Source organism: Otolemur garnettii, unplaced genomic scaffold, assembly GCF_000181295.1.
Source record: "Otolemur garnettii isolate 467f Iridium unplaced genomic scaffold, OtoGar3 scaffold00058, whole genome shotgun sequence".
Lineage (NCBI taxonomy): Eukaryota > Metazoa > Chordata > Mammalia > Primates > Galagidae > Otolemur > Otolemur garnettii.
This window is the reverse complement of record NW_003852453.1, coordinates 7,428,510-7,440,682: the sequence shown is the minus strand read 5'-3', so window position 1 is coordinate 7,440,682 and position 12,173 is coordinate 7,428,510. Positions and strand designations below refer to the sequence as shown.

The following is a 12,173-nucleotide window of genomic DNA, read 5'->3' as shown; positions in this document are numbered from 1 at the left end:
AAGGTAAACAGGGAAAATGTTTTGACCAGAGAAAAGAATCTAGGCTGAAACTCCAAGTTCATGGGCTGCAGGTTCTTGATGGAACCCAGCAGATATAGCCAAAAGGTCCTTGTGGACAGATTCCAAACGACAGGTGCCCACGGACAAAGGTGGGTTATGAGCTGAAGAAGTTCTGAACCATCCTGCAAACTAAACTTAAAGTTACTTGAGATCCTGCCTACAGAAATGAGTCATAAGGCAGCTCCATCAGCTCCCCCAATCTCAGCTTTGAGCAGGTCACTCTGGGGTCTAACTGCCTTCCCAGGCTCCCTCACTGTCTCTCTGTTAAGCCCCCAACAGTGATGTATAGCCAAAGGAAGGGGGTGGAGGAGGGAAGTGATAAGGAAGATTTGCCATTCTGGCAAGCTCCTCCCCCTCAAGTCAGAACCCAAAGCTCCTCTGCCTTCCCCCCAACCCCCAGGCCTTGGCTAGTGTCTCCAGTGAACTGCAGTCTTAAAATAGCATGACTTAACTACAGAAAAACCTCTGTACAGGTCAACATATGGTGATGGTCAACGTAAGGAACTAGGCCTACTGTATTGATACCTACATGCATGTCTGGTCAACTTAGGGAGGTGGTCATTTATGAAGGTCCTACTATGTGCCACACACTATAATGCTCACAAGACCCATGATGGTAAAGCCCCATTACATAGATGAAGACACTGAGGCTCAGACTGAGTATTGGACCCATCTAAGGACACAGAGCTAATACGGTAAGTTGCAGAGACAAGGCTGGGCCATCAACACCCAAGCACACACCCACTAAGCTATAAGGCACACAGCCCACGTTTGCAGTTGGATGCTGCCTCAGGTGACACTCAAGGCTTGGGGGAGCCTACAACCTCTTGGGCCTGCAGCTGGCCTCCCCCCACCCAAAGTCTGAGAGGCTGTCCACAGGGGTCAACAGCATTGCAGCTGGAGCCTGCTCCAAGAATGCGGGAACCACCAGCAGGAAGCAGCCAAAGTCTGAGCACCCGGAAAGCACCAGTGTTGAGAACTCCCGGAAACGCCAGCAGGCATTCAGGACCCCCAATCCCAGGCTGAACCCCAGTTGTATTGAGCGCTGCTGCCAGGTCACTGGTGCAAAGGCAGGCTCTCCAGCCCTTGTTTGATGAGCAGCGGCCAATAAATTCATTAATCATCATTTTATGCCTCATCAAACCCCCTCCAAGCCCCTCCATGGGAGTTACACAAATTAGCTCCTGAAAAGACAGTAATTTCAGTTTAGCGAGGTAAGTGCTTTCTGATGGGCTCTGCGCACAGAACCGTCCTGACAAGCCAATCCATCAGCAAGTCGCGGATAGGGCGCGGCTGGACGACCCAGCCCTACCCAGCCTTACCAGGTCCAGCCCTCGCAGCCCTGCCCAGCCCAGCCTCTGAGGACTATTTCTATTTGGCCGGGTTCTCTGCCTAGGGCCCCCCTGGCCCCAGCTCCTTCCCACCCATTCTCCAAGGCTGTCTCATCAGCCCTCTCCCCACCCCACCTCCTCCTCAGCCCATCTCCTTCCTCCCCACACCTTCTGAATAGAAGAGAAACTTTGGTATGGGGGGCCAGAGGGGTGGGGTACAAAGACTCAAAATTGGAAAGTGAACTTGTGGCAAAGAGGATGTTCTGCACCCCCCGCCCCCCCACACACCTACTGGAGCCAGGTAGCCTTTTCTCTAAAGTGTGGTTGTTGGTATTCGGCGACTCCTGGAAATTATCCAACTGCTGTGTGTATTGTGAGCATTATTTATTTGAGAGAGGAAGGATTAATCTATGTCTTCCAGCTGATTCTGGAAGAAATCTCTGGCTCCGAGAGAGGGCCACTGGGGCACAGAGAAGGGGGTCTTTTCTTCTCCAGGGAGGTTCCACAGGAACCTCGTGGCTGGACCGGACACTTGGTCTTTTCCGTGGCCCTCGCGTCTGTCTTTCTGAAACCTCCACGGGGCACAGAAGACAACGCCTGGGGAAGAAAATGGATACGATTTTCTACCCAGTGGGCCCAGCCAGTGTGATCCAAGCGTGGGGAGTTGGGTAAGAAGGGAGAGGGGAAAAGCCGAAGTGGAGAAAATTGAGGTGGGGTATTTGTAAGAGCGACGTCAACTCCGTGCCTTCCAACTCTCCCAGCCTGGCGCACAGAAGATCCCGCGGGGACCGTACCTGGTGGGCAGGGTCCGTGCCGAGGAGGGAGACGAGGAGTTGCAGCCCACGCGGAGCCGACCGGTCAGCTTGTCGCTCCGGGCGCCGCTCGGCTCCTTCATTAGCTTCCCCTCCACGCGGCGCTGCATGCCTCGGAAAATAAGTTAGCAAACGGGGAGCCGTTTATCTCTTTTATCTTGGGGCCTGATCCAATTAAATAAGTGCACATTTACATTTGCATCCATCAGGCGGGAGCGCCGAGAGCCCGGGGTTTGCTCGGAGCAAATAAATGCAGATTTCACCGGGAAAGTGGGGTCTGGGCACGCTGGGTTCGTCTGGGCACCGGAAACAAGTGCTGCCCGGTAGGCGGCCTTGGGGACTCCGGGCTGGGGCCTGAGGCCGACACGAGGCCAGAGACCCCCAGTGGCCCTGAGGGGCTGACCAGCTAGGAGGTCTACTAGCCAAAGCTGCGGCCTGGCCCTCAGGCGATCTCCTGTTAGGCCACAATTTGGGCCCGCCTAGTGCTCAGGGCCCAAGATGCAATTTTCGAAAAAACGAAAAGGAGACTGGTTCTAGCCTGACCACGAAAGGAGACCCGCGGAATGGGCCGAGGGACAGCCGGGAATCTTTGGCTGGTATCAGGAGAGGTTGGGTGGTGAGGTCCCACTGGGTCCCATTTCTCTCCAGTTCGATGGTCCAGCTGGGAAGGATGCAGAGATCCAGGCTGAGGACTCACCCAGCTTCCTTCTGATGACCCCGCATGGGGTGGGGGAGACCCGCTAATGCAACCCATTAGCGCTTCTAGTGAGGTCGGAGAAAGTGAACGTGAGCGCCTCGTGCTTTGCCACGCCGACCTCATTAAAGGCACTTTCGAAATGGAAGGGGTCGAAGCAATGGGAGGGTAGTTGTGTTTGGTTTCGCTTGCTTTCCATTTCTCTACAGATGTCCGCCCCACCGGCCAAACTCTTTTAAGACCAAAACGGTCTTGGGGGCACCGCTGTGTGTCTTGGTCTTCTAATATGCCAGACCTCAAATTAAGGCTGGGCAGGGTCCAGGGCGGAGGGCCGACAGGTCCGCAGGAGCAGAAGTGCAGGTACGCGCCAAAGTGCAAGCACTTCAAGTGGCCCGGGGGCCGAGCGCACCCACCGAGCTGCTCCGGGCCATGGCCCCCACGCACCGGCTGTTTCGGCCGCCGGAGTGTTTCCCAATTGCCTGTTGCCTGGTTTTTGAAACTGCGGAAGCCGCGGCGGGAACCGTAGGGTTAAACTTGTTTAGTCCTAGGCCCTGCTCCCCAAATCCCTAGTGCTAACCCAGTGCTGGCTCCAGGGCCGTGCCGAATTGGGTGGCGAAGTTTGTCCGTCCCGGACTTCGGGGTTAAGGCCCCACGGTGAGTGGGGACATAGCGGGCTCGCCTCTAGCTCCCCTCTCCCTGCGAACCGCGTGGCTGCCTGAGACCAGTAGGCGGCGCCCTTCCTCAACTGCGTCCGCGTCTCGCTCCCTCTGGAGAGCACAATCACATTCCTTTCACTTTGGGCGCTCAGCATGGCCCTATTTGGTGCCTTGGTCCGAGTTGACAGCTAGTTGTGGGGGACAGGTGGGTTGGGAGGCAATGCCAGGCCGAAAGCGCAGGCATGACCCTGCTTACCCCTAAATTTCCAGGCCCCACGAGCTGCGCAGGTTGCAGGGAATGATTGACCCTGAGGGGTTTGTAAACCAGGAGGCCTCGCTGCAGGCCCCGCGCCTGGGCTGGGTGAACTTGTTGGGACCTGGTACCCAGAGCCTGGGAGCAGGAAGGGGAAGACCCTTCTTGCCCTCAAATCCCATGAACACAGAGGGCTAAGAAAGAGACCCAGTTTTGCTCTGCCTCAGGAGACTGACTGTAGAGACCCCTCGCAGCGATCCCGTGACCTCTGTTGCTAGGTGCCAAGCTAGGCGCTCCTGGGGGTTCGGAACCCGTCCAGCCGGGCGCAGGTGGCAAATACCAGCTCTGTCTGTGCCCCAATCCAAGCCTGAGAACAAACCCCGACCCCGGCATGCCCTAGAACTTCTCCCGCCGCGCCTCCTAGACGGCTCGACTTGAGACTCGGCAAAGCAGAGGCTCCAGGGAGGGTCTGGGATCCTCCAGACAGACACACAACTGCTTCTGGTTAGACATGGGACACGATTCCTAAGTCCCCCCAACCTCTATCTTCCTGGTAGGCCGCCTCGAAACTGAAAAGTCGCTAGGCACCAGAAAAACTGCTGGCCACCGAAATCCAGCTCTGGGAAGAAACCCCTAGACTTCGTTTGGGGCTAGTACTCAAAAAACAAGCACGCAAAGAAAACCCTAAAGAGGCTAGGGCGGGAGGGCTGTGGGCAGCGGACAGCTACTTGGGCATCAGCCGCCGACCCCCTGGCGGTTTCGCTTCCCAGCCTGGGGGTTCCTCACGCCGCCCCTCGATGAAGAGAAATGCCCGGCACTCCGGGGCGCGCCGTTCCCGTTCCCAGGCAGCTCGGCGGGCACTCGGCTCCCAGCCTCGAGCCTTCGCTGTTGGATTCGGGAGGCCCGGCGCCGCGCCATTTGCATATTCCCGGGAACACAAGGAGGCCTGTAATTTTCTTTTTAAAATCGTTGGGCTGAGATTTGGACCAGGGCTTCCAAATCCCCGCCGAGTTCATGTCGTCCTTAAACTCTCTTAAGAGAAGGGGACTGGCCTATTCTTCTGACTTTTTTAGAAGAGAAGGTGACTCCTGGGGCTGCATATTCAACAGGGGGGAAAGCTGATTGTGAACCAGGCTGTAGGGGGAGGGAAAGAAGAGTGGTGGGGGGTGAGGCGCCGGGAGGAGGAGGGAGGGCAAGTCATCTCTGGAATTCAATTGTTTAAAAAATCATTTATAATTAAAGGGACAAAATAAAATACGATCGTCTCATGCATATTTAATCATTCACACTTCCAGCTTTGAAACCATTTTCCCTGCGTGAATTTTCTCACTAATTTAAACCCTGAAGTCGACCGCTGTTCGCTAAAACATCTGGACAATGCAGCTTTCAAACTTGTTTAAATTCGAATGAGCTAAAGGAGCCCTAACGCAGGTTTAAAAAAATTGCAAAAGCCAACAACTCCAGTGAAACTTTGGGGTGTGTTTAAAACACCCACTAGTAAGGTTAAAGTAATCTTGAGTAGAAATGCAAATATGTGCATTTTGATTTAGCCTAATTAAAACAGTGTTATGTGCAAACACATTCTCTCTCAACACTCAGGTTTGGGCGTAATGGAGCAAATTAATTCCCTTTGCTGATGTATGTTTTTGCTTTAACTCACTCCCCTCCCCCGACCACCGAAAATTTCCCACGAAGCAAACTACGTCGGCAGCTCCACATCTCCGGCCCAAAATGGAGACCGTAGCACCGCAGCTAAGCCGGAACCCATGGGGTTGGGCGGCACTGGGCCGTGTCTCTTCCTCATATAGACTTTTCATTTTGATTGAAATATGCGGGATTAAAATGAGAAAGCAGAACCTCAGAAATACTTTTTTGTAGCTACTGGGACTATTGCATGTGAGCTGGGAAGTGCTAAAGCGACGACAAGCCTTATCAAGTCCACAACGGCCTCGTTATCTAGGCAAATGGCCTCCAACTTTTGAAGACCACTTGTCCAAAAGGAGGCCCACGGTGAAGGGGAAGGAGGCTTTCGGGGGCTCCCTCGCTTCCCCCCAAGTGGCTGTGGCGCTCCCTCCTCCCCTTCCGCCCACTCTGCAATCTCCGACTCTGCAAAGTGCAGGCTTGATATTCAGGACAAGTGTGACACCTACCTGTGAAAGGGGGAAACCATCGCCTAGCCCGTCCCTCGGTCCCAGCTCCGAGGCTGAGCGGGCATCTACTGGACTGCCCGCCACCCGCGCCGATGCGGACGCAGCGTTCGCTAATTTAATCAAATCCAAAAATGAGATCAATGCCCAATTTTGAAGGGGTAGAGAAGACTGTGACTTGGGAAAGCCTTCCCGCCTTGGCATCCCTGACTCGATCCCCGCCCGTATTAGCCTGAAGCACCTTTGAAATAGTAATAAGGGCTAAATCCGGCATAAAATCGAACTCATTAGCAAAGTTCAGCAGCTGATTGCTTTGCATAAAACACGACACTGATTGAAGTAATTAGGTTAAGCGATGGCTCTCGGGTGGTGGGTGTCCCTAGCTGGCTTTGCCATCTTTTCTCCCTTCTGGGCACACACTTGGGTCTCTCTTCTCCTTCCTCCAGGGTCCCTCTCACCCAAACAGCCCTCATCATGAACCCAAATCTGCACTCGGGGCAGGCCCAGGTTCCCAGGGGCTCCCTGATTCATTACGGTTTTTCCCTGGCACTCTGAAGGTCTGTGGAACCTTTTCCATCCCCACTTTGGAAAAAAGTTGCAGTTTGCATCTTTCAACCAAGGCAATGGACAGTTTATTGAGGCTTCTAAAAAATAAAGAGTGGCTCTGATTATGTTAAAATCTCTTTTAATTAAATATTTTGCATTTTACAAAGGCGGCTGCAGTTTATTTTACTTTTTAAATCTAAGAGTATAACCTGTGTCTCTTTTGTAATAATACTTTTTAGCTCATACCCAGAAGAATCAATAGGTGTAAAAAATTAAATTAAGCTTGTATTTTTAAACTATGAAACAGTTTGGGGGAAACACAAATGTATATATTTATATTACAAAAAAAAAACCCATTAAATGCCTGTACAGGTGTCTCGATTTCATAATTTACTTCAAAGATATTGAATTATCAATTTAAATACAAAAAAATGCTACATTAAATATACAGAATAAGATTTAATACAAATCCTTTTTTGTAATTTTTCTTTTCGGTTGGTTAAGACATTTTTGTGTGTGTGTGTGGAGATGTTTACATTTTTATGCCATCCATCTCCATAAACTATAAGCTTTTGAATAGGAGGGGGTACTTTATTTATTTTTTTAATCTCTCCTGGTGGTGGAAAAATAACTGCCAAGGCCATGTTTTTAATAAATTAGAAAAGTCCAGGACCGACGCAGCCCGCGTTAAATGTCGGACATACCTTTCTTCAATTCATAGGGAGAGTCTTTGCACGGGTCTAGCTGAGACTGGCTCCTCAACATTTTCGGGTCTTTAGCCAAAGCGTCCGCTCGGTTCAGCACGGTCTGGTTTAATCCATTGAAATGAGAGCCCGGACCGGTTGTGGGGCCTGTCCCGGGTCCCGGGTGGCCGTGGAGGTGTCCGAAGGAGCCATAGTTCGTATAGCCGGGATAGAAGGGCGCCGTGTAGTAGAGAGGCCGGGACAGCACGGTCCCGCTCGGAAAAGGACACTGCGCCGAGGGCGAGCGCGAGGGCGCTGGGGCCGGCGACGCACGGCTACCTCCTAGGGCTTGCCCGGCTATGGGCCCGGCACACGGTGGGCACGGAGAGCCCTCGCTCCCGCCGCCCCCGTCCTTGACCTTGTCCGAGGATGTGGCGATCTCCGCCAGAGACCACAATTTGGGCTTGGCGAGCACCGCTGCCGGTGGCGGTGGCGGCGGCGAGTGGATAACCGAGGGCCCGCCGGGACCGGGGGGCAGCTCTCCCGCGGCTGGGTGCGTGGCAGAAGCCGGCGCGCCCGCGGGGTAGTGAGGGGCCGGGTCTTCGGCCAGCCGCGCCGCCACTGGCCCAGCCGGGGAGGGCCCGCCGGCGCGGGGGGGCCCGGACATAGCGTCTAGGCGGCCCTCCGAGGGCGGCTCTTTAAAATCCAAGTCGCTGAGACTGCCCTCGGTCTCCTTGCCGGCGGGGGTGGGTGGCCCCTGCAGCCGTTCGCAGCCCGAAGCCGCCTTCTGTTCTGTTCCTCCTGCGGGCGAAACTCAGGATGTCAGAGGCTCAGAGACCACTCCGGTCCCATGTTCCAGCCCGCAAAGGCAGAGACCCCTGCCCCTCCAACCTCCAGGCCCAGTGTGCGCCCCCTCCAGGCCCCCCTTTTCCTTCTTATTCCCACCCAACAGGCCCTCTCTGGTGTCCACCAACCTGCTTCAGGGCCCTCAGCGTCGCCCTTGTCCTCGGGCTTCTGGGGCTCGTCCTCGTCATTCTTCTCTAGGTCAATGTTCTCCTCTTCCTCCTCGTCCTCGCTGCGGTTCCGCGGCGTCCACGTCATCTTATTCTCCTTCTTGAGGCGCCGGCGCGCATTGGCGAACCAGGTGGACACCTGGGTGAGGGTCATCTTGGTGATGATGGCCAGCATGATCTTCTCGCCCTTGGTGGGGTAGGGGTTCTTCCGATGCTCATTAAGCCAGGCCTTGAGAGTAGCAGTGGCGTCCCGTGTGGCGTTCTTCCGGTATGCCGGGTCCCCATAAGGATAGGAGCCCAGGGGCGCAGCATAGGGGTGGTACCCCAAGGAGCCCGCCATGCCGGGTGTGTGGTCGTAGGGAGACCCCTGTAGTGAAGAGGCAGAGAGAAGGTGAGTGTGGGCCGCGGTCTGCACTGCTACCAAAACGAGCTTCCCACACGTTCCCTGCACCCTGGGTTCTACTGGAAGGCGAGGCGGGCACTCCAGCTTCCCTTGGGACAGGGCTGGCTGTTTCAAACCAAAGAGCAACCCCTACCCCTCCTCCGAAGGCAACCAGGGCCCTATTCCTGAGTCCAGTCCTTCGGGGGCCCTTGAAGCTGTCCCGGCCTCGATGCCACCCTTTAGGCCCCCGTCTGCCTGGGCACGTCAATCCTCTGTGCACAAATCTGGCCACTGCGGCCCGGCCCTCCCTGCAGATAGAGAGGCCTGGACAACGAAGGCGACTCTGCGCTCCGCACCCGGGCGGGGGAAACAAGGGAAGTTAAGGGTTTTCTTTTTCTTTTTAACCCTCAAAGAAATGCAAACGAGAAGCTGAGCACTGCTCCAGCACTCCCACTCTCCAAAAACGCTACCCCAAACCAGTCACAACTCAGCCGAAAAATCCCGGATGCACCGCAGCTCGGCCGACTTTTCAGAAATTTAATACCTCCAAATCGGATTGTGAAGATAGGATTACGGATTTGCAACATTTCGGAGGACTAATTAAAGGAGAGGCCAAACACATTTACATAGACTTATCAAGCTTCTGCCCAGATGTATTCACGTGTAGTTTTTCGGACTTTTCCATATCAAAACCAAAATCATAAAATTAGCAGGGCCGACTGAAGCTTATGTTTGACCCAAATGCTCCTCTTTAATTGCAGCGACATCTCCCCCCAACCCTCCCCGCCAGCTCAGTGATCTGAGTAAGACGCGGCTCTTTTTTAGAATCAACTCTTGAGCCCGAGGCCCAGGCGAAGCGGAGCTACACAATCGCTCAAGTTTGCAGGGGGCCCGAAGCTTGCTGGGGAGGTAGGCTGGCGCCTAGGCCCGTGTCCCCCGCAGCCCCCGCCTGCCTGGCCGACCCAGGCTGCCCTCGCCTGCCGCGGATCCCGCTCACTCACCACGTACGAGGAGAAGGCGGCTGCGGCGGCGGCCGCGGGGTCGGCGCCGTACTGGAGGTGCGAGTTGTAGCCCGGTGAGGGCGCCGTGAAGGCAGTGGAGCCAGCGTAGGGTGAGAATGCGGAGCCCGAAGACGAGCGGCCGAGCTCATCCGTGCGGGGTCCCGAAATGACGCTGGTGCTGTACGCTGGGCACGAGTAGAGCGCCAGCGAGGCGGACGGCTGGTATAAGTAGCCCTGCGGGTAGGACATGGCCACACACGGGCATGGGGCGCGCCGCGCCGCGGCCGCCAACCAGCCGGGCGGCGCCCTGCTAGGGCGAGCGGGCGGGCACCTGGCCTCTGGCTGCCCTGGGCCGCCGCTCCTCTGGTCCCGGCTCCCGGGCTCCGGCCCGCGGCGCCTCCTCGCTGGCTTCCCGCGCGCCTCCGGCTGCGATCGCGGCGCCCGTCCTCTGCGCGCCTCGCTCGCCCAGACTGGGCTTTTTTTTTTTCTCCCCTCCCTAGCTGCTTTCTCTTTTTCCCTCTCGCTCTTTACACCGGGGGGCTCAGCTTTTGGCTTCGCAAAGGTCCTGCCAAGATGCTAAGTTGGAAATTGAGGATTCTGACGCCTTGTGAGCGCCCGAAGCTCCTCCTTCCCGGGGTGTAGTCGGTGGGAGGACTGGCAGGAGCCTCTGGGAGGCCGCAGCCAACCCGGCCGCCAGGCGCGCCTCGCCCTCTCCCTCTTCCTCCCCGGCTCCCTCTCCCGCTCGCTGGCGCTCCCCTCGCCCCTCCCTAGCGCCCGCCTCTCCTCCGCGGCCCTCTCTCCCCCTCCTTTTTGCCTCCCCCGTATCCCCTCCCTAGTCTCTCCCTCTCTCTCTTTCTCTCTCTCTCTCAGACTCTCGAGCGCCGGCCCCAGGATGACAATCACAACCCAGCCGCGCCGATCTTTTCCAACTTTCCTCCCCTCGCTAACTCGGGGCGGAGCAGCAGTCCCGATGCACCGCCAGACCTGGTAGCTGGTCTGCCCGCTCGGAAACACAAAGGGGACGAGGCCGCGAACTGTGCGCTGGCGAACGACTGCTCTCTTCTAGCCACAGTCAATCTCGTTGTTAGCGGATTTCTTGTTCTCCCGGAGTCTCCCCGCTCCAGCTTTTCCCACAAGCCAGGGGCCCGACAACGAATTGGATATCCGGAATGAAAGTCCCCAAGAAACCCAATTGGATGCCCGCGCCCAAGGGCGCAGGGAATACAGGATGACTGGCCCTCTGCGCTGGCAGCAGCAGGTGGGCGAGACAGGCCTCAGATATGTACACGTCTCTGGCTAGCCTTCCTTCCACTGACTCCTCCACCTCTCACTGGACGGAGGAGACACTGGGAACCTGGGGTCTACCGGGGTACTTTTCTAGAGGAGAGGTAGTAGGTAAGACCCACAGGCAGCTACACTTGAGTAGCTCTCGGGACTGTCCCCACCTCCGCGCCCATGCCTTATAGCTTCTTTCTCCGGGTTTGCCATAAGCAGCTCCCCCAGCCAAATCGGTAGTGGAGGGTGCGGGTCCCCTTCCCCTTTTGTTCAACTAAGTCGCCTTCCCCTTCGCAAGCATTCTCGAACCCGCCCACGGAGCACTGCAAATACTGGATAGAGCAGTGCCCAACCCAACCACTGTTTGTTCAGTGAGGCTCTGGTGAGACAAACACACAACTGAGTCACAGGCAGCCCCTGCCCACGACGGCCACACAGAATACAAAACAGATCCTCTCCCCTTCTTTCCACCTCCCGTCGCCACAAGCCACGAACGCACTCGAACTGTGGGACAGACAGGGGCGCTGGTGAACCAGGAGAGAGGCTGGCACGGCTTGGGCACGCCGCTGGAGCTCGCTAGATCAGAACTTTGTGGCCTTTTATTATGGAGCCACACGCAAGCGGAAGCATAACTATATACAAAGTTTCTCGCATTGACTTTGACAGGCGAGATACACTTTATTTCCTGAGTTCCAGCCAGCTCACACTAACCCAGCCCACCCACCTACCCACCACTCTACCACTCCTCGGCCGCGCGCCTTCGTGCACGCACGCTGACTCCTCCCTCTCCCTCTGCTCCCCCAGGCTCCACCCTCCAGGCTCCACCCACCCCCACCCCGAAGCGGATCGAGTGCTTCAGACTACATTCTCCGAAAACCTCTGGGTCCGTCCAGCCCTTTCGCTTACACTGTCTTCTTCTTCCATTGGGCTCTGGCCTCCTTTGGCTCCGCCCCTTGGTGACGTATGCCCTCAACTCCCGGCGCCGAAGGGGAGGGGCAGGGCGGGGCTTCAGCCGAACTATTGTCATGGAGACGGGAAGCGGGCCGAGTCGCAGCGTAGGCTGGGACAGCTGGGAGGAGGGTGGCTGCCAGCCAGCCCCTCCAACACCGAATCAAGGCGGAGCGGCCGGGGCAGCTCGGGAATGGAAAACGTGGAGCCGGCCAGTGGCGGCCTCTTCTCAGCCCCCCACACCCCGGGTTGGGTGAAGGCCCCGTAGTCACCGGGAGCGCCCCGAAGCGTCCCCGCCCAGCTCCCTCTGCTCCCGCCTCTAGCGGCCCGGCGGCTCCTCAGCGCCCGCCCCCAGCTCCGCCCGCCGCCGCC

General features: G+C 56.7%; 1 protein-coding gene across 2 annotated transcripts; it reads right to left on the bottom strand.

Annotated features, from left to right (window-relative positions):
- Window positions 1-6,567: 6,567 nt before the first annotated feature.
- Window positions 6,568-9,827, bottom strand: IRX5 (iroquois homeobox 5). 2 transcript variants are annotated; one of them, XM_003792544.1, is made up of 3 exons: window positions 9,579-9,827; window positions 8,157-8,562; window positions 6,568-7,983 (listed from the first exon to the last, which is right to left on the bottom strand). In XM_003792544.1, the coding sequence occupies exons 1-3, from the start codon at window positions 9,825-9,827 to the stop codon at window positions 7,187-7,189; spliced, it is 1,452 nt and encodes a 483-aa protein (XP_003792592.1). In that variant the 3' UTR covers window positions 6,568-7,186. The 2 variants fall into 2 exon arrangements, with proteins under 2 accessions (XP_003792592.1, XP_012662280.1); XM_012806826.1 differs by having other exon boundaries at window positions 6,568-7,980.
- Window positions 9,828-12,173: the final 2,346 nt, after the last annotated feature.

Bases quoted from the DNA above. Each gene is read 5' to 3' on its own strand.
- IRX5 (XM_003792544.1), bottom strand. From the start codon at position 9,827: ATGTCCTACCCGCAGGGCTACTTATACCAGCCGTCCGCCTCGCTGGCG. The intron at 8,563-9,578 runs GTGAGTGAGCGG...TCTTCACTACAG, and splicing joins CCGCCTTCTCCTCGTACGTG to GGGTCTCCCTACGACCACAC. The intron at 7,984-8,156 runs GTTGGTGGACAC...TTTCGCCCGCAG, and splicing joins CGCTGAGGGCCCTGAAGCAG to GAGGAACAGAACAGAAGGCG.